The sequence below is a fragment of the Canis lupus genome, chromosome 16 (genome assembly GCF_048164855.1).
Source record: "Canis lupus baileyi chromosome 16, mCanLup2.hap1, whole genome shotgun sequence".
NCBI classification, from domain to species: domain Eukaryota; kingdom Metazoa; phylum Chordata; class Mammalia; order Carnivora; family Canidae; genus Canis; species Canis lupus.
Window position 1 is genome coordinate 3,428,169 of NC_132853.1, and position 26,320 is coordinate 3,454,488.

Consider the following 26,320-nt stretch of genomic DNA (forward strand, 5'->3'; position numbering starts at 1 on the left):
ACACCATTCCTAGTTTTCCATTCAGACAACCCACCAGACTGAGGTCCTGTCTCAGTAACTACAAGAGCAGCTAACATTTACTCAGTGTTTACTATATGCCAGACACCATGCTCAGCACTTTAAATACACTACCTCATTTAATTTCCCCAGTGCTCTTTTGTTGTGTAGTATTCACTTTTTACAGGTGAGAAAAATGAGGCTTGCAATGTCATCCTGCTAGTACAGCCATACAACTAGCATAAGCTGGAACTTTGAAAACCCACGTCTGAATAATTCCAAAAATGTGCCCTAAACCAACACATAACCCTTCGAGTAGAAATGTTCCTCGGATAGGCTGTGAGTGTGCAACTCCATGGGCCATAACAGTATCTAAGGAAAACACAATCATGCCTGGCCTTTCCAGAATAAGGAATCAGGGATAAAACCTAATTCTCTCTGCTCTCTGTGTAAGACTCAAAGCTAGCTGCATAAGTGAGTGGAAGAGAAAAACTCTCCCTTTGCTATCTACATCCATCACATTTTTTTTTTCCAAAGGCCTTTAAAGTTCCTAAAGCTTCATAAGCCCTAAACTTCTCTTCTATTAAACACTTCCCTTTGGCAACTAGTCATTTTTCTAGTCTCTAAAAAATAATCAATAGGTGATATATACTATAACACACACATGCGTGCATGCATGCCCTCTGCAGTAATCTTACCAAAGCCATCAGGATCACATAGTAGGATATGCCCTTCACTGAATGTTCCACGCTACGACCAGGGTAGGGATCCTTGCTGTCAGGGCCTGATTAAACTCTTGGAGTCAGAGCCTTTCCACAGGGAGATTTCAGACCCTCAATAAATCAGGGTAATCTTGTTTTATGAGATAAACAGAAAGAAACAGTTTCCGGTTTGTAGAATTTCTAAAAAGAGCAGGACATAGAACCAGGGTCATTAGGCTCTGCTTTCTAGATCCTGTGCATCCCTCAGTCTTAACTTTCAGCGCTCTTGCCCTTGCTCATTTCACTCCATTCTGTTCATTCCCAAACAGGTCAAGCTCCTTCTCAAGCCTTGAGATGAGCAGTCCCTTGGACTGGAACATTCTTCCCTCACTCACTAACTCTTTTTTTCTACTTCCTCAAGAAGTTTTCTCCTTCTCTTACCAGCTCCTGCTAGCTACCTTTTTTTTTTTTTTTTTTTTAAGATTTTATTTATTGATTCATTAGAGGGAGAGAGAGAGAGAGAGAGGAGACAGACACACGGGCAGAGGGAGAAGCAGGCTCCACGCAGGGAGCCTGATTTGGGACTTGATCCCAGGTCTCCAGGATCATGCCCTGGGCCAAAAGTGGTGCTAAACCGCTAAGCCACCCGGGATGCCCATAGCTACTTTTTTATACCCTTAGTAGTACCTATCACTGTGAGCTCCATAATGTGGAGCTCCTCTCTACTGTCTCAACTCAGTGGCTGGCCCTAGAGGAGGGCACCATCAATGTTTAGGGGATAAATAAACAAATGTGTGCCAAGAATGAAACTAATCACCTTTTAGAGGATAAAGCGTGACCATCCAAGGGTCTAGGTTTGCTAAGTTAGGATGATGACAAAATTCTCATCACTTCCTCTTCCTGCAATGTATCTTTGTTACTTTGTTTACTGGGGGAAACACAGTAAAAGGAGCCTGGGCATTTTTGACAAATTCCATGACAAAGTATCTAAGAACTGTAATATTTGATCAACACTGAGGTGCCTCTCTCTCTCTCTCTCTCTCTCTCTCTCTCTGACTCCAGAGTCAGAGACTGAGGGCACACATGCTAGAAGAACCCCACCTCCTATCAGGGAATCACTGCGGAAATGTCACCTGATGCATTACCAAACCATTAGTCAGGGGCTGCAGGGCAAATTCTGGGGCCAGGAGCCTACCAGAGGGATGCAAATCCCTGTGCCCTCACTTAGAGCCCATACAGGGTTTGTGGCTCGTCAAACATGTTTCCTTACTGCTTTAATGTACCAGTGTATTGCTTAATGAAAGTTCTTAATTGTAATTCAATTAATTACATACACAGAGTCCCCAATTACATTTTCCAATAAGACATTGGCTGTGGTACAGGTCTAAATGCACTTAACCAATTTCAATATATTAAGACCAATTTCCCTTGAATACTAATTACTACCTAATGATAAAATGAAAAGGGGGGAACTTTCAAGAAAGGGAGAGGGAAAAGTGCAATTCAGACATTCATTACTAAAGAAGGAGGTGTGGACAGGGCGTGAGTCTGCCTCTGGACTAGGTCAGCACTGGTTTTTGCCCCAGGTACCATGTACCCTTGGTGCTGGCCATTGTCAAAGGGGCCTGCAGGAAGTCCGAAAGCTAGTGAGAAAACTGGAGTAACAGGGAGGGGAAAGCCACCACACACGTGCACTGGCCATGGTGCCTAGGCCAGTTGCGTGCTGTCTTGGGCACACAGACAAATACTGGGCCTGGCCAGAACCTGCAATGTGCATACACCTCACCCTGTGCTCTTAGCATACACGATACCATCCTAACAGCTCTACAGGACAGAGGTTACCATCACACCCTACAGGTGGGAAATGACGTTCACAGAGAACAACTTGCCCATGGTCACACAGTGCCTGCAAACATCTTGCCTTTTCCATTACAACATGTGACCAACAGCCGACATTAACCAGAAAGCAAGAGGTGCCAACACTCAGGTATTCTTACACTGGGGACAATATTTCTGTTTTATTTAAATTCTGTTAGCATGCAGCAAAACAGGGGTGCTATTATCCATATCTACATGGAAAAATCCTCACCCATACAAAAATTCCTTAGAGTGAACACTTCTCCCCCACCAAAGCCAGATACGTAACTGGCTTTCAGCAGTAATTCAACCTAAAATCTGAACCATGTATACCACAGGTCATTTCTATTTGTAAACAGAGTTATTTGCATGATTACATTTTCTCTTGCATTTGAAGACTGCTGTTGCATTATAATAAAAGAGGCTTAAAGCCTGGGTATTTAAATCACATGACAGAAATTAGAGAGATTAGTAATCTGTAGCTAAAGAAAGCCTCCAGAAGCCAAATGGAACCACCAGGGAGTCTCCAGGGCTGGCACAGAGCACAGGAGGAGGGATTAGCCCACTATGATTAAGCACCATGCAGAGAAACTAGAAACACATCAGGATTAGCAAACAGTCATTCGCTGCCTATGGTTGCTTCCTGCCTTCCTTTTATATTTAGTAGTACTGGGGGGGAGGCAATGGGTGGGGGCAGAAGCCCAAGTACCTCCATGAAGAAACATGAGTGTAGATTCTCACCCAAATCCCAAATTGTCTTTAAAAGCTATCACGTACTTGCCCCCTGGAGCCCTAGTGAGAAGCCTCCTTGATGCCAGGCACTCAGAAGGCTAACTCCATCCAGGGTAATGAACCATACCTGGCCAGAGGCACCGGCATGGTTCCTGCCCTGGGGTGGAGTGGTAGTGGTCACAGTCCAGTGTGGGGGTGGGTCAATCCATCACTGGAGTCAGTGGTCAGACTGGGGAAAGGAGAGACTCTTCCTGAGCACAGGAAGCTGCCTCCTCTTCTGGTCTTCAAGGGGGAAACTAAAGGAACTAGAAGAGGCCTCCCACAGACTGACACCCAGAGATACTCTCCCCAGCACAGTCCACTTATCTACATGACTGTCCACCTTGAGCTGAGACTTCCTCAAGATAGCCTTCCTCAGGATAGATTAAGGGAATTGAGGACTTCAGTAAAGCACTGAAATAATGGAAGATCTTCTTGAAAAGGAAAGGAGATCAAAGGAAGTGGAACTGACATCTAGAGAACCACCAAAGCCTCTTGGTATGATAACTTCTACTCAGGAAATAAAATAATCAGATTCAACTTTGCACTAAACTTACTGGACAGAAGACAGTTTTCCAAGCCTCCCACCCCTGATTATTATTCATGTGATCATGTGCATGCCTCTGCTTCTATAAAATAAAGATGACGAGCACAGTGACCTAAAAGGTCATTATAATGAAGGTACTTGTATCTCATTTAATCCTCAAAAAACCCTTGTGTAAGATTCAACCACCTCTATTTACAGAGGAAACTGAAGCTCAGAGAAGTGACATGATTTGTCTGATGTGAGAGGCTGCAGAGAGACAGTGCTTTTAAAGGACAGTGCTTTTGAAAGACTCTGGAGTGGTCAGAGAGTAAAGATACAGTGTCTGACATTTTGCTGGTACTCTGTAAAGCCAGTTTAATTTCAGACCTGTTTCCCTGATGATGGAAAATTCCTGAGTTTCTTTCTGAAAGTTGTGGAAAGAACACGTTGGTTCATGCTGCACTTTTCTTCTAAGAAGGACCTGGATGGACTACCTACATATAATCAGTGGATAAGAGAAAAGGTCACTGGCAACATTTGGCACAAAAGGAAATTGAGGCTCAGTTTGGTGCCAGGATTTATATAGATGCTTGGACAAGAGTGGAAGTCTTCTAACGTTACATCCTCTCTATAATGTACTCATGCCTCCTTCTGGTCTGATTCCAGCTTCTGGCAGGCAGTTGGCTGAAGGATGTAGTAGATTATCAGACAAGAATCCAAACTGGAAAGCTCAAGGACTTTGGCTTGTCATTTTCTTATTTAGGCCAAGATCCAAGCACAAATATTAGCTCTCAGTCCCTAGACAGAAACTCTTGTCATATCAGCTTCATTATTAGCAAGCTTCTCTCATTGTATGTAAGACAATTGTCATCACAATTCTTAGGATTGAAAATTTAGGTTATTTTACCAATAATCTCACGGTGGGCTTTGGAATCAGCTGACTTACAACTCTGGTTCCATCATCTGCTGGCTAGCTAACTTTGCACAAGTCACAACCTCTCTCCACAATCAGAACAGTATCTTATAGGGTGGTGGTTGTGAAAATTACAAGAGAGTGTTTGCAAAATGTCTAGGATAATGCCTTACTATAGAAGGCCTGAATAAGTAATTTATGAAACATCTTTTTTTTGTTTTTAAGATTGTATTTATTCATTCATGAGAGACACAGAGAGAGGGAGAGACATAGGCAGAGGGAGAAGCAGGCTCCATGCAGGGAGCCTGATGTGGGACTCGATCCCAGGTCCCCAGGATCACACCCTGGGCTGAAGGTGGCGCTAAACCGCTGAGCCACCCGGGCTGCCCAAGAAACATCTTTTGATGTGGTTGATCGAATAAAGTTATGACCATCCCTTCTTGGAAGGAAAACTGAAAGGCTTATATCCATTCTTATGGCAGTATGCTCAATCAAATGGTTTTACTTACAAGGTACACATCTCTTTTGGGACACCAAAGCACATTTGCTGGAAAGTACTTTGCTTCTAAGGTCTCTGGTCTTATGACACAGATTTTCGGATTTGCCTGCCCTCCACTCCCCTTCCTCCCTCCATTCTGTATCAGTTCCTCCCCCCATCATACACCTTCTTGAGGGCCCCAACAGGTCTATGATTCCAGACCTCCACATCTGTGGCCCATCTGCTCTGTCAGCCACAGAAGGCTGTTTTCATTATTTATTAATTATAGCTAACGTTTATTGAGTGTTTATTATGTGCCAGGCACTATTCTAAGAGCTTTATGATTAATAAAATTCACTGAATCCTCTCAACCTTATGAAGGCAGATAAACCCAAGAGAGGCTAAGTAAATTGTCCAAGGTCACACAGCCCGTAAGTGACAGGGTCAGAATATGAACCGAGGCAATCTGGCTCAATAGTGAAGTCTCTTAAACATTGCATAATAGATGCTCATAATTCAGTTCACTTCTAAAATGGCTTTATGGACAGCAAGCCTGTCCTGATCAAACATACCAAAAGAAGCAAAAAAAAAAAAAAAAAAAATTCTATTTCTGAAATATTTTTGTCTCAATCCAACGTCCTAATACGTAGCTATGGGAGAACAATATTTGTTTCTTCATTGGAATTTCTATTTAAAATTAAGCAAAAGATTAAAAACCTTCTCTAGAAAAGAAATAAATTGCTTTTATAATTTACTTCCATTTTACAAATATTAGTTATAATATTCTACTGATTTCAAACCACTGACTGCCTTGTGTCCTTTGTAAATGCTGGTAAGGGCTTCTTTTACAAAAATAGTGATTTTGACTCAGAGTGAGAAAGCTGGAATTTCTTGCAAATCCTTTAAGATGGGGGTGCTGAGGCTCACAGATGTCAGACAATTTATTAAAACTATGCTCACGCTTACAAGTGGAGTGAGAATAAGAGCCCCAGATTTCAAAGCTTTACCTACCAATCCTCATAGTGTCTCTTTTCTAGGACGAGAGATAGGCCTCATCTTTAAAAAAGAAAAAATAAAAATTAAAAAAAAATAATTTGAAATCACAGTATACTATGATATACTGTGGTACAGTTGAAAAAGGTTGAATTTACACGTATGTGTACATTACACAAATGTGGATTAATGTGGAATAATTTCTACAAATGTATTGTTAAAATGATAAAAGAAGGGGCGCCTGAGTGGCTCAGTCAGTTAGCATCTGCCTTTGGCTCAGGTCATGGTCTGAGGGTCCTGGGATCAAGTCCTGCATCAGGCTCCTTGCTCAGCGGGGAGGCTGCTTCTCCCTCTGCCACTCCTCCCTGCTTGTGCTCTCTCTCAAATAAATAAAAAATTTAAAAATGATAAAAGAAAAAATGAGAACACTAAGTAAGTTTGTCTTCATTTGTTTCTAAACAGGGAAGTACAGATGTGCACACATTTGTTGTATATATGTGTATGTGCACACACATACATTGTATATGTGTGAGCATATACATGCATGTGTGGGTGTATCCTCACATCCTTATACAGAGTATGCTTGCATATACACAGATGATCCCTGGAAAGATACGGAAGAAACTGGAAACAACTGTTGTCTCTGGAAGGAGAATCAGGAGAGAGAAGAGAGATGAAGTTTTCATCACAGATAGTTTGTTATTTGAGCAATTTTTTTTTAACATGGATAAGTATTACCTGTCCAAAAAACTTATCAAGACGCTAACAAATAACATTTCATCTTAATCATATAACAAAGAGTCAATTCTGAAATAGAATCCACTACAGAGTTCCTATCTGCGAATTAGTTTCCCCAGTTTGTTTTAGAGGAAATTCTTAAAAGAATGAAAGAAGATGATAGGGAGGGAGGAATTATCCATTTAAATCAGGTAAAAAAAAATAGATAAACAAGTTACAAAGGGGTGTGTTGTTATAATTCTCCCTTTGGTGTGCCATAGTGTAGTACTATATATATATATGGTTTGAGAATTCAATTTCGTAAGTACTGTTAAACTAAGAGCTGGTCTCATTATGTAATTTTTATTGCTTCTTTGGTTTTTCTTCATAGAAAGTCATGCATGCTCATCACAGAAACTCTGGAAAGTGTAAGTAAAGCATAAAGAGGAAGGAGAATTAATTACTCAGAATCTTGCCAGAGATAACCACTATTACTATTTTGGCATTTTCGTTTTATTCTTTTTGTTGTTGTTGTTGTTTTTACATAGTTGATATTAGTCCTTATGTGTTATTTTTGTATCCTTGACATTTTTCCTCCTTAATATAACATCAAAAGTTATTTCTCCCATTATGAAAACTCTTGGTAAATGCAATATACAATGGCTAATAATATCCAACATCTCCTGAGATGATTATTAATCTGTTATTGTGGCAAATTATCTTAACTGTTTTTTTTTGTTTTTTTGAAGTAGGTTCCATGCTCAGCATGGGGCTCTAACTCAACCATGAGGTCAAGACCTGAGCTAAGAGTCGATGCTCAACTGAGTGAGCCATCCAGGCAACCCTTGACTGGGTTTTTCTAATGTCACACTAACCTTGTTACTCTCTGAATAAATCCAACTTGGGAATGCTCTATTATTCCCTTAATATAATACTGGATTTAATTTAACATTTTGTTTAGGTTATTTAAGTTTTTGTGTTGCAAAAATTTAATAGTGTCTATTTAAATTTTCTGTGTTGCATTGTCTTTAATAGGGTTTGGTAACAAGATTGAGATAGTCTCTTAAACTGAAATGGAGAGTGACACTTCTTTTTCTATTCTTTGGAACAGCTGATGTAAGACTGGAGTAATTTCTTCTGTAGGTGTTTGGTATAACTAGCTAGCAAAATAAACTGGGCCTGAATTTTCTTTGTGGGAAGGTTTTTAATTGTGAACTCAATTTTCAAAATAGTTATGAGTATGTTCTATTTCTTCTTGTGTCAATTTTGGCAAATTGACAAATCATTTTTGGCAAATCATTTTTTTAAAAGGAATTTGTCCTTTTCATCTACATTTTCACAATTTTTAGTATGGAGGTTTTCAAAATAATTTCATGTTGTTTAATAGCCATATATCCTTGGCAATAAAAGTATACCTCTTTTTTATTTTATTACTATTTGTTTCTATTATTTTTCTTCCTTGTCTTTAATATATTTCATCAGAGGTTTAGTAATTTTTTTTAAATTTTTTATTTATTTATGATAGTCACACAGAGAGAGAGAGAGGCAGAGACACAGGCAGAGGGAGAAGCAGGACCGGGAGCCCGACGTGGGATTTGATCCCGGGTCTCCAGGATTGCGCCCTGGGCCAAAGGCAGGCGCCAAACCGCTGCGCCACCCAGGGATCCCTACTCAGAGGTTTAGTAATTTATTAATGTTTTCTAAGAACTAATTTTTGGTTTTGATGTCCTTAAATCTTCTAATTCATTAATTTATGCTCTTTATTACTTCCTTCCTTTAATTCTCTTTAAGTTTCTTTATTTGGTTTCTTTTCTAATTTCTTGAGCTGAATGCTTATTTATTATATTTTGGCCTTTCTTCTTTTGTAATATATGAATCTGAAAGCTATAAAATTTCCTTTACATACAGCAGCCCTCAAGTTCAGATGATATCCGGGTAAAATTATTCTTAGGTATTGATCTCAGTTCTTTTGGTTCAACCTTTTCCCACATATAGGCCATTAATTGTTTTCTATCTTGTGCTTTCTGATAACTTTAGGGTGATGATTTGTAGATTTTAATGAGCTTTTTAAGTTACCTTCATTGGGAGAATTTGTTCAAATTACTTGGTCTGCCTTTACCAAAAGGTGATGCTCTGTGCAATTTTTTTAAGTATACATATACACTTCATCTAACTATTCTTCTAGTGTTAAATAATATAAATATCTGACAACTATCATTATACATATATACTTATTGCATTTTAGATTTTTTTCTCCTTTGGACAGATTTCCAAAAGCAGAAATGCTGGGGAAAACATTTTTATGTTTCTTGATTCTCACAGTTACATTAACTCGTGCTAGTCACTGATGTCTGAATATGTCATATGGGCTCTTTTTTTGAAATACTTGGCTTATTTGATAGGTGAAGAGTATTCCACTGTTGCTTTAAAATGTTTTTATCTTATGTTGTTGATAGGGATAAACATTTTTATTATTTATTATTTATTTGAATTTTTTACCATTTGGGAATCCTCTTGATTTTGATTTTTATTTCTTTGTATATTTATATAAGATACTTATAATTGGCTGCAGACTGTGGGATACCAACTTTTTCTGCCTTTTAGATTGTGTTGCTAAATGCAAAGATCATGTTTCACCATCCTGGTGAAATTTGTGCATGAGTCTTCAACAGAGGCTGTCAGGGCCCCGTGGTCAGTGAGTAGCAAGCTGCTCTTGCTGAGAGGGTCAGTGGCATGACTAAAAACTACCATTTATTCATTCAGTCAATCTACATTTACTAAGCTCCTACAGTACTGGCCTATAGTGGATAACGAGTGAATATTTGCTGAAATAATGAGGGACAACATGGTACGGGTCAATGACACTCTCACAGACCTGATAACCTAGTGGGGGAGACAGACAACAAATAATCATTGAGAAAAACATATAATTATAAAGAGAACTATATATAATGAAGAAAAAGTAGTATACTCTATGACAGAATAGAACAGGGTACCAAATGAGGAATGGATCAGGTTCAGGTAAGGGGAGTAGGGGGACCAAAGGTGGCCTCTTTGAAGGACAAACATTATATGGTCTCATTCATTTGGGGAATATAAAAAAAATAGTGAAAGGGAATAAAGGGGAAAGGAGAAAAAATTAGTGGGAAATATCAGAAAGGGAGACAGAACACGAGAGACTCCTAACTCTGGGAAACAAACTAGGGGTGGTGGATGGGGAGGTGGGCGGGGGATGGGGGTAGCTGGGTGACAGGCACTGAGGGGGGCACTTGATGGGATGTGCACTGGGTGTTATTCTATATGTTGGCAAAGTGAACACTAATAAAAAAATAAATTTATTAAAAAAAAAAAGGTGGCCTCTTTGAGCCTCTTTGAAGATGTGACATGTGAATTGAGACAAAGGATGAGAAACAGTTAACCAGAGTGGGGGAAAGTGTGCTCCTCACAGAAGAAACAGCCTGTGTAAGCAGGAACGACAGCGGAGTTGGCTACCATAATCTCGGTTTTTACATTCTTGTCCCCTAAGTTAGTGGGAGCACAGAAGAGGGAGTGGCAAAGATTCACAACACAGAAACTAAAGAAGAAAAAAAACTGAAGTTTTAAAAAGGCTTACAGCATAGCTCTAGGAACCATTACACTGCCTCTTGCTAATGAGTATGCAATCAGAATTTTCTAAAACTTAAAGTCATGGTAGTGATACTGACAAGGCCAGTTGTTTTATATACAAAATAGTCCTCAGAAAAGGCCTCATATTTATCTTTAAGCTGTTGTTTCCAAGGCTGCTCTTAACTTAGGAAGACACAGCTTACCAGAAAAATACTAATCACAGAGTGCTAAACAGGATGCAGACATTTTACCAAAATGCATAAAATCAATCATTTCATTTTGGGACACACTTTTGGCACAAAGGCTGAGATCTACCTTGGAAAACCGAGTCATTTCAAATCTGCCTGGCGAACCCAGACCAGTGAGTATTCCCGAACACAGGACTCCTACGCATGTTTGCAACGGACAAAGTGGGCACGGAGCGAGGAGGCCAACGTACTGTTCTCGCGGACCAGGCAGAACTCCCACGCGCTCTGGCTCTCCAAAGTGCTCTCCAGGTCGACGGCGACATTGGGCTCACTCTGCTTCTCTAGGCGGTACTGAGGGCCTGGAAGATCAAAGGGGCAGGAGGGGGGAGGAAGTCTGAAACAATGAATTTAGCATTGAAAAAACACCATATACTGGCTGAAAAGCTGGTAAAGCATTAGAAAAACACTGAAGTATGTCTGAGGGGTCTAGCTATCCAAGATGGAAGAGTTTGGAGTTTTTCTCTGTAAGGTGAGAGGTAGATGGCTTTTGGGCTGGCCTGACCTGGAATCTCATGGCTACATGGTTTCTCAGATATAAGGAGATAACCTACCCTCTCTGAGCCTCTGTTTCCTAATACGTAATGGGGGAACACTTATGTGTTAAGGATTACTGTGAAGATTACAGATGATACAGGAAAAATCCTTAGTAATGCATCTGCCTCATAGGAGGCAGTCCTACAGAAGTACTTATTAAAAATCATTATGTAATAATGAATAGTCATTTATAAGCAGGAATAAAGTATATTTAGAACTCTTAAAACGATGACAGCCCAAAAACTTTTTAAAAATTTAAAAAGCTGGTGAGACAAAAAACAACTCCGATTTCTGGGTACAGAGATAGAAAGACAGGGGCTGCTGATTCATGTTTTTGTTGAACATTCATGAAAACACAAAGACACAGATTCAATAATACTGAAAACCGGGAATACTAGCTAGCCTGTGCCACACGGGGGGCTGTGGCAGATCTTAATAAAACACTGGGGCATTTTATACATTTATTCATGTATTTCTTTGTCAAGGCAAATGACAATCTTGTTCTTCTCAGATAATACCTAATGGGTCCAATGATCAGATTCAAAAGACTGCTCATGTTGTTAATGGTTATTGAAAAGATTAGAGGCATAAGAAACTGTCTTATTATTTTGACTATGAAAGGCGTGTTTGGTCAGACGGAGGAAAGGTGTAAGAGATCTGAGGAAAGCATCAGAGGCCTTCCGGGGCTCCCAGGCGGAACACATATTTTTAGATATATTCTTCAGCTGTTGTCAGCTTGTTATTCACATCCAGTACCACTCCTTCACCAGTCAGAGGCATTTCACTCACCTCCTCCATGTCATCCTCCTCCCCTATGTTCTACATTCGTCGAGAGCACTGTCATGTCATGTCAGTTTCATGGGAGAGTCCATCTTTTCTCTAATTGGTATGTCATTAGCAAGACTCAGAGTTCTTGTCCACAGTCTTTTGTACACTACTTATAGTGCTTAAACTTTTACCAAGTCAATAGTGCTCAAAACACTTTTCCAATTTTATGCAAATACATGCTCAGAAGACTACACAATTCTTATAAACTCTAAAATGCTATATTCAGGTCAAGAGGATACTGCATTTCAACATCATACACAGTTAAATTTTCATTTTGAAAATATTTAGCAAATAAAGGTATGGAAACACAGGTGATTCCTAGTCTCTGATTATCTGTCACCTACCACTGACATCTGTCACCTACCACTGACATCTGTCAATAACCAGGCATGTTTGCTGCTGATTCCTGATGCTTCCACACTCACTGGGGAAAGTAATCACAGAAAAATCATGCCCAGCTGAACTTTCAGAAAACTCAGCTGGTAAGAAGATTCCAATGCACCCTCTCCTTTCCCCTCCCAGCACCCACCTTTCAGAGCTGTGGGCCTCAAGCCCACTAGGGTAAAGGAGTCGCCGCTGAACCTAGAGAGCTGCTTTCTAAGACACGGGCCGGTTAAACCATCTTGGACTGCCCTGAATACCTCCCAGCAACATAGTGTGCAAGACACTGACATCCACCTCTATGAATTTAGGGTGAAATTGGGTACAATGTTTAGCCACAATAATTCACTTTTTTATGACAGCCAAAGTTTGGGAACACCCTAAATATAACAACAAGGGACTGGTTAAACAAAATATTGTGAAATACCATAAAGATCTTAAAAGTGATGCTGCAAAAATATCTAGTTTTATAAAACATGTTTATAATATGCTATCTTATGAAAACAGCAACTTATAACACAACATGTGCAGAAGATTGCAATTGTGAAAAAATATGGGTAAAGTCACAAGGGAAAAAAAGACTGCAAGGTCATTCCCAACATGTAAATAGTGCTAATACTGGATGGTGGGATAATGAGTGTTTTATTTTTCCTTAGTGTTTTTCTGTATTTTTCACATTTCCTATAATAAAAAAGGCTACTTTTATAATTTAAAATACATCATATATATACTTATAAGTCCTCTGATTTCTTCCTATGCCATTTTTCTGGGGATACCACAATTATCACACATTGTGGCATCTCTAATAGGTCTTTCACATGTGATAATTTAATCAAAATCAGACATTTATCTGTTTATGCAGATCGTCATTTTCATCTTAGGTAACCCTGAAACTTAGACTTGCTTAGTCTGACTCTGAGCACAGTGCACAGTGGGCTGGGCTTCTCGGTCTACCTGTCAGCTAGGCTTCTCTGCCTACCTACAGCTGTCTGCCTACCTGGCAGCTAGGCTATAAATAAGCCACCACTTTCCTGATCGCTGGGACCCAAGGCCTGGCTGCATCGCGGTGTATATCAGGCTGTTTTCCTTTGCACTCTTTCCTTCTAGTCTCTGTGGCTGCCTGGAAAACGTGATGAGGGAAACTAGGGGAGGGAGGGAGTACTAGCAAGGGTTCCTTGTCTCTAAGCATGATGAGCCCCTCCACCACTTCTCAAAGCCATAACAGCCATCAATCAACCATTCACCCTCTTTTGTTTCTTGGGTCTTGCAGATATTTCTATTAAAATAGTTTGTTTTGTGAAAGTAGCTTTAGGATTTTCTCCTTGAAGCCTAATATGATGATGATGCTCACTTACTGAATGGCCATTATATGCCGAACACTCTACACGTTACCTTACTGTATACTAACAGCAGCTCTAAGAGGCAGATATTATTATCCCCATTTGACAGACTGGGACCCTGAAGGTTAGCAGGATGAAGTAACTTCCCCAAGACCACAAAGGTAGGAAGTAGCTCAGGGGAAATAAAACCCCAAGGGTCTTAGGCTTTAAAGCCCCTGTGTTTTGAACCTTTCTTCTTCTAACAAACTATAAATTACTGGACAATTATAAAGAGGCCATAGTTTATACCATAAGTATAAATTTTTGTAGATTTGTAGTTTCATTTGGGTTCTGAATCACTTAACTTGTGGTTTCTATAAGTTCAAAATGAAAACGATCTGAAATTATTTATTTTTATGAAATCCATACATACTAAATATTCTGTCCAATGGTTATATCCTGGATCCTTATGAAGACAGGATCACCTTATTTTTCCATCCATCCAGGAAGACTCTCCTTTCATCTTTCCTTAAGAATATTCCTATATGTGCCCAGTTTTGTCATTAACTGAAATTCTGAGTGTTACCTTCTACCCTAGGTACTCCCTCTGCTCTTCCATAAAAACTGAAGACCTATTTGGAAACCCATTTCTGGGCATAGCAAAGGATTCCGGGGAAGGTAGGGTGGCTAAGCTGTAGATGAGACTTGAGATCAAAATCCAAATTGAACTCCTAATTCTTGCCCAAACAGTGGATGAGATATCTCACACAGAAAGACTCTTGTAGGCAGCCTGGGTGGCTCGGCCCGTTTAGCGCCGCCTTCAGCCCAGGGCGTGATCCTGGAGACCCGGGACTGAGTGCCACGTTGGGCTCCCTGCATGGAGCCTGCTTCTCCCTCTGCCTGTGTCTCTGCTTCTCTCTCTCTCTCTCTGTGTCTCTCATGAATAAATAAATAAAATCTTAAAAAAAAAAAAAAAGAAAGAAAGACTGTTGCACACATTTTCCCCCTGAAAAAGCCAAATGGATAACTTTAGGCCATATATGTATGAGAAGTAATATAACCTGGTAGTTAAGGGAATGGACTTGGGCCAGATTGCCTTGCTCTAGTCCTGGCTGATCAACTCAGCTGTATGAGTTGTATGTATGTATTTTGGGGCAACTCAATCTCTCTCAGTTTCTTCATCTGTAAAATGGGGATAATAATACCTCATAGGCCTACCTGAGGATTCAATAAGTTAATAGTTGTAAAGCAGTTAGAACAGTGTCTGATACACTAATTGTGTTATATAAGTGTCAGCTATCAACCACAGCCTCCTCACTGGACTATATCAATACTAAGAGGTCAGAACATAGCAGGGCCTCTGACTGTGTGCCAGGTACCGTGCTAGGCCTTTAATACAGAACACCTGATTTGTCATCCTAGGATGTAAAGAATATGAATTCCATTTCATAACAGGAAGAAACTGGGACTTACAAAGGCTAAAAAACCAGCTCAAGGTCCCATAGGAAGTGGCAGAATGAGGACTCACAGCCAGGCTGCCCTAGTCTGCACTCTATAATATGTACAAACCATACTGCCTCCCTCATAACAAGTTCTTAATAAATGTCTGGTGATGATAATTGAGATCATGACAACCTAGACCTACTAGATCTATCAATCTAGAATTTCTATCAAATGCTTAATTTTCAGGCAGCTAACATGGGAGAAAAGAAAAAATAGCAGCTAAAACCACTTTAAAAAGACAAGCTGTGAGGTCAGCTTCTATTAATATATTTTTTCCAAGGAAATGATTATATAAAAGTCTCCTTCCCACTGAACAGGATGTATTTCTCAAGGCAACATCCACCTATGGAAAGAGATTTTCAAATATCACAGCTGCACATGAAGCCACATGCTCTCTACTTTGCAGTGGATGTGGACACCAAAGAAGGATTCTGGGAAGCAGTTACTGTGCCGAGACAGGAAAACCTGCTTGGGTATTCTAATGATGTATTTATTGCAGTAACACCATGTCACTGGATGGTCTAGGAACAAAATACTGCTCTGGGCACTTTGGGAGGGTCCCAAGTTATAACAGCCAGGCAGGATTTTTATGGGATTTTGTAAATCTGAGGCAAACATCTCAGCACATAAGTTTCAAAGAAAATCTGTTAGATGGTGGATACATACATACATTCTGCCTCTTATTTCTAAAGATGCAAGGGGAAAACTCCTTCAGACCTCACTCTCAGGAAAAGCTGTGCTTTCTTGGAGCTATTGGCTGCTCTTTTGTATCTTCAGACAGTTTAATATAACTCTTGTGACTAAGTGATGGTTTCTCTTTCTCCTTTGCCTCTGAGGAAGCTCAGCACTAAACATGTGATCCAACTGTGCTGACTGGGCATGCGTTTCTGTGATGATTGGATCTTTATTTTCCTTTTCCTTTCATGTAGTTTTTCAATTCATGTATTTTTATCCTATTATAAGGATGTATATATTCCAGATGTTCTTTGGATTGAAGTGAGATATAAATGAATTAACCTATTGCTATTACTGCTGAGCATCAGAACAAATTTGAGGACCACCTGCCTAAAGAAAAATGAAGTCAAAGGTTGAATACTTCCACGGATGTGCCTTTATGTCAATCATCTTCCATTCACCAGCTTAAAGAGCTACTTTAATCTGAAAGAGCTTCTTGCAGCCAGAAAAATATGAAGTATGAGCCAGGAGGAGGAAAGGCTGGATTCTGAGCAGAAAAATCCAGGTGTTTGCACCCTCTCAGGGAGTAACACGTCCAGACATGCATTCTGGGGAAGTTACTTAATCTCTGTGTATTTTCTTTTCCTTTTTTTTTTTTTTTAAAGATTTTATTTATTCATTTATTCATGAGAGACACACAGAAAGAGGCAGAGACATAGAGAGAGAAGCAGGCTCCATGCAGGGAGCCCAGCCCGATCCTGGGTCTCCAGGATCATGCCCTGGGCCAAAGGCAGACGCTCAACTGCTGAGCCACCCAGTGGTCCCTCTCTGCGTATTTTCTCATCTATAAAAGGAAGATAATAGAACCTCTCTTGGAAGGTTGCTATGAAGATTAAATGAGACAATCCTTGACTCCTTCGGCACAGTGCTCAGTGACAGCATCTACTACTGTTCGTACGGGCTGGGACAGAGCTAGCTGAGATGAGGTGCAGGTGGAACCGTAGGCCAAGAGTCCCAACAGGCTAATAGCCCCATTAAGGGAAAATACATGATGGCAGGGAATGCTGGTGTTAAAGTGGATGTGGTATCTTGTTTCTCACGTGTGTCCAAGACAGGGGTGTAGGGTGGGAGATGGTGCATATCTATTTAAGCAAGCTTGCTTTTAAGCTACAAAATCAGACTTGTTCAGCAGCCGGGAGTCCTAAGGTTCCCTAGGCTCAGGTTCAATAAATATAGTCTAAAACTGATGAGTAAAGGTCATGGAGCCAACCATGGCAGCACAGGTATCAAAGGACAGGTGATGTTACAACGCCACCCACACATCATGTAACAAAGGTATCCTGAGCACCAACGATGACCCAGCCACAAAGATGAATAATCAGTGATTCCTGCCCTCAGGTAGGCTGGAGGAGGTGGCAGCACATTCAGGAGCAGACGTTATCCAAGGGCCTGAGTCAGTGCTCCTCCCCAGGTAGGGATAGATCAGGTGCTGTGGAAGCATAGAAGAGGCAAACAACGAACTTCCTCTATCCTGAAGTGGAACATCTGAGCACACTCTTGAAGGAGGGCTCAGGGCCAGGTGAAGTAGGGGAAACAGTGCATTTCTACAGAGGGAAGAGCATGTCCGAAAGCAAGGAGGTACTGAAGAGCCCACATGGACCAAGGGGAAATTCAGTGTGGAAAAGACATAGGTTCTGTTGGGGTGAGAGGAGAAGTAGGCTGGGATGCTTGGCCAAGACTGTTGGTCAAGGTCCGGCAGCAACGGATGCTAACAGAGCAGGAAGGTGACATTGTCAGCTTTACACTATGGTAAGATTCTTCTGAAGACACCGTGGACAATGGGTCAGAGGAGGCTGATGGCAGGGAGGCTCATCCAAGGCAAACGGTGCCAAGCCTCACCTGCTCCATGGCAGGGACTCACTGAATCGTGAGCTCTTCACTGAGCCAAAGCCACCCCTGACAAGCTGATGCCGTCTGTATCAGAGCTCAGACCCAACATCAGCTATTCTAAAATGTCTGCATTTAGTGTCAATGCTATTGCTTATAACTCTTCCTCTAGGGGAGACTATAATCATTTTCTGCTTGATCTTAATGTAAGCACTGAATTATATTCAAGTGATAGCCACTGTAGCTTATACTCCCTCTGAGGCTCAGATCCGATAATTTGGAATTTAAATAATAAAAAAGGAACAAGGTGACATGACAATAAGGTCACATTTTAGCCTCTTCTGAGCCAATACACAATTTGCTCTCAGTGAATCAGCCGAATATAATCAAATTAAATACAATTCCTATTACAAAAGAAGAAAGACCAAGGCTGTTCCAATAAACCAATTCTCCTGCCTAGTTAAACTACAAAACCTTCAGGAAAGGTTTTGAAAGCATGACCCATCAGTTCTAATTTTTAAAACTTATCCTTTCAGTCAAGACTAGAAAAAGGCCCATTCCAACTTTTATCTTTACTACAAAGTGCTGTTATCTTGGTCTGATGTCAGGAGCTCTATCTCTCTTTCTGCTGACAAGCAGAGACGAGAAAGATAAGATTGGAAACGAATCTCACTTCTCTGAGTAAATAAATAATCAATACTCATCTAAATGTAAATGAGAAGGGAGCCCCCTCTGATAACAGCACTCTTATCAGAGAGCCAATTTTCTTCAGACATTTGGCCTCAACCAAATCACCATCATTCAGCCCCAGCCTAATGGCAAAAAATCGTAACTAAATTGAACCGATCACCAGAGATCAACTAAGTTCGGCCCTGGCCACTTCAGGTTCAAATGTTTGGGAATGCAATTTTGCCCCCATTAACTTTCAATAGCAATGAAGAACAGACTGGTCAAGGGGCCAGTGTGTGCAATAAACAAACGCCAGAATGGGGCCGGCCAGAGGATGAGGAGGAGTGGGGCTTAAGTGTTTTAAACGAGGCCGGAACTGCGGCCAATCCTAAAACCGTGCAGGGAAGGCAGGTGGGGAGATGGTATTCCTTCCACAGGCTAGGCTGAAATTGAGAAGACATTTAATTTCCCTGATGATGATGGTTAAAGTTTATTAAAACAGATGTAAATAAAGAAAAAAAGAGATATTAAAAAGCTACAGTAGCTAAAAATAACCTAATGTTCAAATGATCAATTTCCTCCAAGTAATTTGTATCAGACTTACATCTGACCCAGCAGTGCTGCACTGACCTGATTTTACTGAAATAAGACGCCGTCTACAAGACAAATCACTTTAAAACCACTGCACTGGGGTTTCCATTTCTTTGCTACAAGACTCAATTCACTGCTGATGAGAGTATTGGGGAAATTATGACCATTATTGATAGGACAGCAAAACCACTTTTACAGAGTAGTCTTCAAGTTGACAGAAAGCTTGTACTGGACCATTAATGAAGGTGTCAGCTAGAATCAGAAATTAAAGACAAAGGCTGGGAAAGGCCTAATTTTTAGAGCATGTTAAGGACACCAAACAAACAGAAAAAGCAGACATTCATTCTTTTGAGAGTGATAGGGCCTAAACAAGGATCAGCTGAGGAGCAGGCTGCTCTCCGTGCAATTAGGGAAAGGGAATTTCTCTTTTTTGCCTGGCCCTGGAACTCCTAGAGCATAGTTTCTCAATATCATCTGCTCCAAAATCATTATTTGCCAAAGGAGGCCATGATTGCATAAGACAGAACTACTTTTGAGTAGTTTTGACTAGTTTTACCATCTCTGCTCCTGCTGAGTATCTAATCCTAGAAGGTGGACATGTGGTGGTTAGACAATGGTTTTGGAGTCAGAAAGACCTTGATTAAAATATTGGCTTTTTTACAAACTATGTGACACTGGGCACATTACCGATCTAAACCTTTGAGGAGTAACTGCAAAGATTATGTGTAACGTGATGCCTACGACATAATAAGCACACAATATATGTTGGTTGTTATACTGCTATGCAAATTAAACAAAATCATCAATTTACTCTTTTTTCATACAACGGTGAATGACACTGAGGACTTTCCCGGCCCTTAACAAAGCACTTTACGTGCATTAGCACTCTGAATCATAAAACTCTAGAGGGGAGGCCTCATTATAATCCTCATTTTACAGAGGAGAAGAAAACTGGAGTGGTTAAATCGTGTGGCCAGGACAAGAATCCAGGTGTATGATTCCAGAGCCTGTGCTCTTAACCACACTACTATGCTGTATTCCAGAAAGAGCATGCTATGATTTCTTGATTTGGGGGTTGAAAAAAAGAATTTTAAGGTTGAGATGATTCTTTGGCTCGAAGAGGAGTAAAGGTGTTGGGGTGGGGGAAGCCAGGCAGGAAGACAGAGAGAGAGCAGTCGGTTTTATGAGGGTCAAAACTGAGGGTTCTCCAAGCCCTCGTGGCATACACCTATCTGCTGAGCACTGAAAGTGAACACAGGCTGCCTGCCCTGAATTGTTCGGGTGGAGGAGGACCTTTTTCTAAGTTAAATGATTTACAGAGTTACCGCCTCAATCCACAGTTCTGAAAGTATGATTTCTTTAGGGTTTAACTATACCCATTTCTAGTCTTGTTACAACTTTTTTATTGCGATAGAAAACATTTACTGGAAATATGTTACTGCTATTACCAGGTCATAAAATAAAAAGAAAAATAGTTTATGTATTGCCATCATTTCCAATCATCAATCAGAAAGTGCCAAGAGGAGGAAAGGAAAGGGCGTACAGCCGAGATTTCCTTCTTTGTGCAGGAGAAAATGCAGGAGCATCATAATTCTTTAGAACAAATTTCTTCTTGAATACCCAGCCTCACATATGGGCTCCTGGGAGGAGTAGGGAGGCACATCTTTTGGCATCTCCCCTCCTCTCTGCAGCCCTGCCTAAATCTCTGTCAGAGTCAAGAGCTCTTTCATTGCAACTTCCTTGGGGCCTTGCTTGTCTCAATGGATCGAGCATGCTGGATTAGAAGCATTTCTGTCTGTCATTGGTTCCGCCCCGCCCCCCTCCTGCAAATCTTTGAAGATGAGGGTGGAGGGGCTTTTTAATAAAACCAACTCTGTATTCCCAGAGCTCCAGAATAGCAACAGGCTCTTTGTAGGTGCTCAATAATCTTTGTTCAATAGAATGACTTCAACAAGGTGGCATTTAAAATTGAACAACCTTGACTCTTGACCCAACAAAGGAATCTATCCGGAGAAGCATTACTCCAAGCACACAATGATGTATGTTCAAAGATGTTCACTGCCGCACTGTTTTAAAATAAAATATTGCACAGTCTAAATATTCTCCAGCAGGAAATGATCAAATAAATTACAGTATTTCTGTACACTAGGATGTTATGTAGCTATTAAAAAAATAAACCAAGTTAATAAGACATTGGAAGATTTCCATGATACATTATTAAATTTTAAAAGATATAGAATGTACAGAGCATGCTCCATATTAATAAAGTAAAGCCTCAGCTATATATGTGCATTTACGAGTGTGTATTTTCAAACACACACACACACACACACAATCTGGAGGATATCAGCCAAACAGTTTGCACAGTTACTCCGTTAACTAGTTAACTCTGTTAACGTCTGTGCATAGGATGGGATAGTAGCAAAGACAAAGGCTTTTTTGCTTTTTTATTTTATAGATTTCTATCTTGTTTGGCTTTTTGACAGTGGGCATATATAGGTATTACTTCTGTCATTAAAAACCCAATTTTTAAAAATGAAGTTAAACAATCTAAGAGGTGATTACAGCTAAATCAGACTATGGACTGTGGTCTCTGGAGACTCTTCTTACCATCTCTGGCTCCTGTGGATCATGGGGGCTCAGTGGCTGCTGGGGAGACACCTAAGTAGCTGGGGGACCAGGATCAAAAATGGCATTGAGCCTCTTCAGGGGTTCCCATGGTCCAGAGTCAAGGCATAAGGTGGGCCACAAAGGCTTCCAGAGCTGCCCAAAGGAGCTAGGCAGTAAAGGTAAAGAGGACTGGAACATCTGAGGCTAGGCAGCCCCCACAGGCTGTTCAGAGAGAGGCCATGACTGCAGACCAACGGTTACTGTCCATCTGCTGTTCTATCACCCTAGTCTAGACAACTATGCCTGCCCTGTCTTCCTCCTGGATTTCTAGATGGGCTATGGAAAACAAAGGGTGACTCCATACTGTGTCTCTCCCTCTAGGACAGTCCTGGTGCCTCCACTCAGGCTTTGAGACAAGAGGCAGTGTGTTTGGAGTCCATTTCTGTAGCTTCAGGGGTAGGAGGAAGGTCTGGATTTATTCCCTGTCCTAAACTTAGTATGTGTATGTGTTGTAGGGAGTGACCCACAAACCCTGCTGACCCCAACATTTGAGACAGGATGGTATAGTAGTTATAAGCTAGACTGCTTGGATCTGAATTCCCAGCTCCACCACTTCCTAGCTGTGTGACCCTAGGCAGGTTACTTAAACATTCTATGCCTTGCTTTGGGATAATAACAGTAACTCCCTTTTAAGAGCTGTTCCCAGGGCTCCACAGATCATGTCGGGGTTTCTGGTTTTGCTGTCTAAGCTTCACTGGGTGGGGGTGGGGAGGTGGGGTATGATTCTCCAGCAAAGGCTGGAACCTCTAGAGGTCTGCCATGCTAGTCTTATTTCCTTTCTCTTCCTGCCTCCCACCCAATGATACAGTAATCTAGAAACACCCTCCAAACCATGCTGTTTCAACCCTCTGTGCTCTGCTCATACTAGTCCCTCTGAAGTAATCTTCCCTTTACTTCACTTCTCTAGTACTCATTCTCTCCTACTCAAGAAATCAAAGCAGCTTGAGTACCTCTGCCCCTGGACTTCTCTGTGCAACTCACACGAAGAAAGTCTCTGTTTGGGTCTATCTCTTGTTACTAGCTGTATGCAAATGGCGGTTGTTGGAGTGGTTGGAGTGGTTGGAGTGCATGTTTCAGTACCTCTGCATTCCTGGGGCAGCCACAGCAAAAAGTGTGTGACTTCAGTGGTTACTAAATAGAAACTCGGCCTGCTTGGCTACCACCCTGACTACTTTGTCCTCCAAAGCAGGCCTAAAGTTCTACCTCCAGCAGCCTCCAAATGTCCCCCCTGTTTGGAGACTCACAATTGATCCCCAACTCTGACTGGATTTCCTGGGGATGGACAGGGCTGGCATAGATCTGTGCTGCTTTGGGCTCTGGCTGGAGAATGGAAGACCACCACTGTCAGGAGCCAATCCCGCTTCCCTTTCAGCTCAGTTCCCTGACTCAGACCTACCTTCTCTCTCATCAACCTTGTCCCAGTGTGTCTCCTACCAGTTCTCTGAGATATAACACACGGGCCTAGAAATCCACTCACCATCAGAACAAGAAGAGGTAAGGCATGGATAACCCTAAAACTTGGTGAAGGCTGGAAGCTGCTGGATAGGAGCTTCCTATACAACACCACCCCAGGCAGAGAGAGTGCTGGAAAAACAGAGAAATGCTCATAGTCCATAACCTGTTACTACCCAGCTGGCAGGAATGCATTTCCCTTTGGAGAAAGGAAGCCTGGTATTACTTTGAAAAAAGAAACATTTTTTTTCCTCCTTCAAATCCAGGTATCACTTGTTACAGAGGATGAAAACCTTTTTTTAAAAAAAAATATTTATTTATTTATTTATGAGAAACACACAGAGAGAGAGAGAGAGATAGGCAGAGACACAGGCAGAGGGAGAAGCAGGCTCCATGCAAGGAGCCCGACGTGGGACTCGATCCCGGGCCTCCAGGATCACACCCTGGGCTGCAGGCGGCGCTAAACCACTGCACCACCAGGGCTGCCCGAGGATGAAAACCTTTAACACTATCCCTTACCATCCAATTTTTCAATCTAATCTGTTTCTCTTGAGTCACTGTGACATTACCAAATTTTACATACAGTTATCTGCTACTCTGTAAAGAAATACAGATGGTTTTTGTGGAAATAAACAGTCATTTATTTTAAACAATTGTAAAATAGTTTATGGAAGCCAGTGGGGTAATGCATTCAAATAAATGCCAAAACTGGTTGATGGGGAGCCAGGGTGCTAAATCACACTGCTGAGGAATTCAGCTGTGGGGAACAGATAGTAAATCCAGAGTGACAGAATTTCCCGTGATGGCAAAGGTTTCTGACATCCAGTCCAGTACTCAAAAACCACAGCAGTTCAAACCCATTTTCCTTAACACAGCCTTGACAGCCAGCAAAATTAGTGAATTTAGTCACAAACACCTAAGGACAAAAACAAAAGAAGCAAACAAAAAGGAGACTTCATTTGTCTGTAGCCTTTTCTCTGCTATAAAAAAGTGGTGACTCCAAACTAAGTCAATGGAGAGTATGCTTAGGGCCAGCTGTTTTCAATCATCAGACTTTGTTAGGATACAGTGGAATCTGAAGACTTCTATTCATATCTGCTTATGCCAGAGACCGGCTTGGGTAAATTACATCCTCTTGAACCTCTGTCTCCTCCTCTGAAAATGAAGATAATAGTTGTATGTACTTGACAGGCTACTGAGCAGATTCTGTGAGGAACTAAGAGTGACAGTGTTCTATAAACCGCTGGGTGCCAGTGGCCGATGGAAGAGGTTGTAACCGTGGGTGGGACAACAGGCTGCAGGGCCTCTTTGGGGCTTCCATCAACTCTCCAACGAAGTACCACTGACAATAAATGGCTCAGGCCTGCCTTTGCAGGAATGAAGAGAACTCCAAGCACTTATTTGATCCTAATTTCAAAGGAGAATCAACTACAAATGTATTAAGCTTCTCTACCGAAAACAGCTTTTTCCTTGTAACTAGGTTTCCAATGACAATAAATTATTTCAGCTGTTCGTCAAATGTTTACTGAACCTATCCCGTGCTGAGTCCTGGGCTAGGCACTACAGATGCAAAGATCATTAATACTGATTCTGGCCTCTAAGGATTCATAGTAGTGAACAAGGCACTCACAAGTCTGGAATACTTCTTACTCAGCCTTCCCTCCTTGTTGTTGACAGTCAACTCTCAAGTTCTGCAGACTACCTGTTTAAATATCTCCCCTGAATTGTTTATCATCCAGCCATCAAGAATGGTCTCCCCACTCTTCTCCTGGCCTCCAGCCATCCATCCTTCATCCTATTATTAGAGGGTCCTCTCTTAAGGTTATATCACCTCCATGCTAAAAATCCTTTCACAATTTCTTTGCCCTACTCTCTGGATCTTCTATCCATCCTAATTGTTCATCTATGTCCTCTATGAGCCAGCCAAACTGGTCTCCTCACTGTTCAGTGCATAGTATCATAGTTCCCTTCACTCACACTGCCTGCTCCTCCAGTCTGTCAAAACCACATCCCTTTCTTACGGTTATTCCTTAAGTCTTATCTGGCCTCCAGGACCCTTTGCATACACTTTTTTCCAACTGACCTCCATGACATCAGGCCCTACCAGATTCCCAGACTGGCCCACTTCCTTTCCCCACAATAGGGAAAGTCACATCACTTAACATTCATCTCACCTGCAGGCTCTGCTTCAAAACAAGAAGATTTTTGCAATTTAAGGCCAACCTAAAACAAGACTTCCTTTTTTTTATTTTGGCCTTGATCTTCAAGTCTCATCCAGGTAAGTGGCCTTGCCTCTGGCCCAACCCTGCCCAGAACCCTGCCCTGGGTCTAGTACCCTGTTAGGTTCTCAGTGGGCCTCTCAGAAAATTGGGCCTGCCCTTGACGCTACCTACCTGCCTGGATTTCTCTGTGTACACATTTAAATGTACACATTTAATTTACCTGAATTCACCTACACTTGTTTGGTAAAAATGAAGGAAAAGGTGAGGAATGACCAAGAGAACAACAGTTTGGAGAATCCCACTTGCCATGATTCTCAGTGATTCAATGAACCCCAAGAGAGTGAATGTGAGGTGGGAGTCTTACTAATCTTTGCAACTACAGAGCTTGGTAAATGTCTGATGAATGACTTACTGAATTAATTAGGTGGATGGTGATGTCGGTTTCTTAGCCGAATGTCTTTCTGTGCCAAGTTTGATTTTAGCATTTAAAGATATATATTTTTAGTTTTCATTGGTTCTCCTGCTAGGGAAAAAAAAAAAAAAAGCTAGCTACATTGGGCTTAATGAGAAAAACTAGTATATGCTGGGATCTGGTAGGTATTTTTAAAGGGATTTTTTTTTTTCTAGCGGTAATCTTGACAATTGATGTTTTGTTCACCTGTTGCCTTTCTGACCTGACCCTGCATAGGACACAGCTCTCTGTATTTGTGTCCCTGGATGCTGAGCATCATCTGCTTCCCTGGTCCTTGCTGTCAGGACCTGCAATTCTCCCTCAGTCCTTG

The 26,320-nt window shown here is 41.2% G+C and overlaps 1 protein-coding gene across 13 annotated transcripts in view; it reads right to left on the bottom strand.

The window, feature by feature from the left end:
• MAPKAP1 (MAPK associated protein 1) overlaps positions 1-26,320 on the bottom strand; it is a 259,089-nt gene that overhangs the window by 54,388 nt on the left and 178,381 nt on the right. For 10 of the 13 annotated variants that reach the window (XM_072777941.1, XM_072777940.1, XM_072777937.1 and 7 more), the window contains one exon: positions 10,999-11,106. The exons of 1 other annotated variant lie outside the window; for it this stretch is intronic. In XM_072777941.1, coding sequence (XP_072634042.1) covers positions 10,999-11,106 — 108 coding nt within the window. Of the gene's footprint in view, positions 1-1,142; positions 6,880-10,874; positions 11,107-26,320 lie in introns of those variants that run through there. 2 more of the 13 variants (XR_012008292.1, XR_012008291.1) reach the window with 2 other exon arrangements.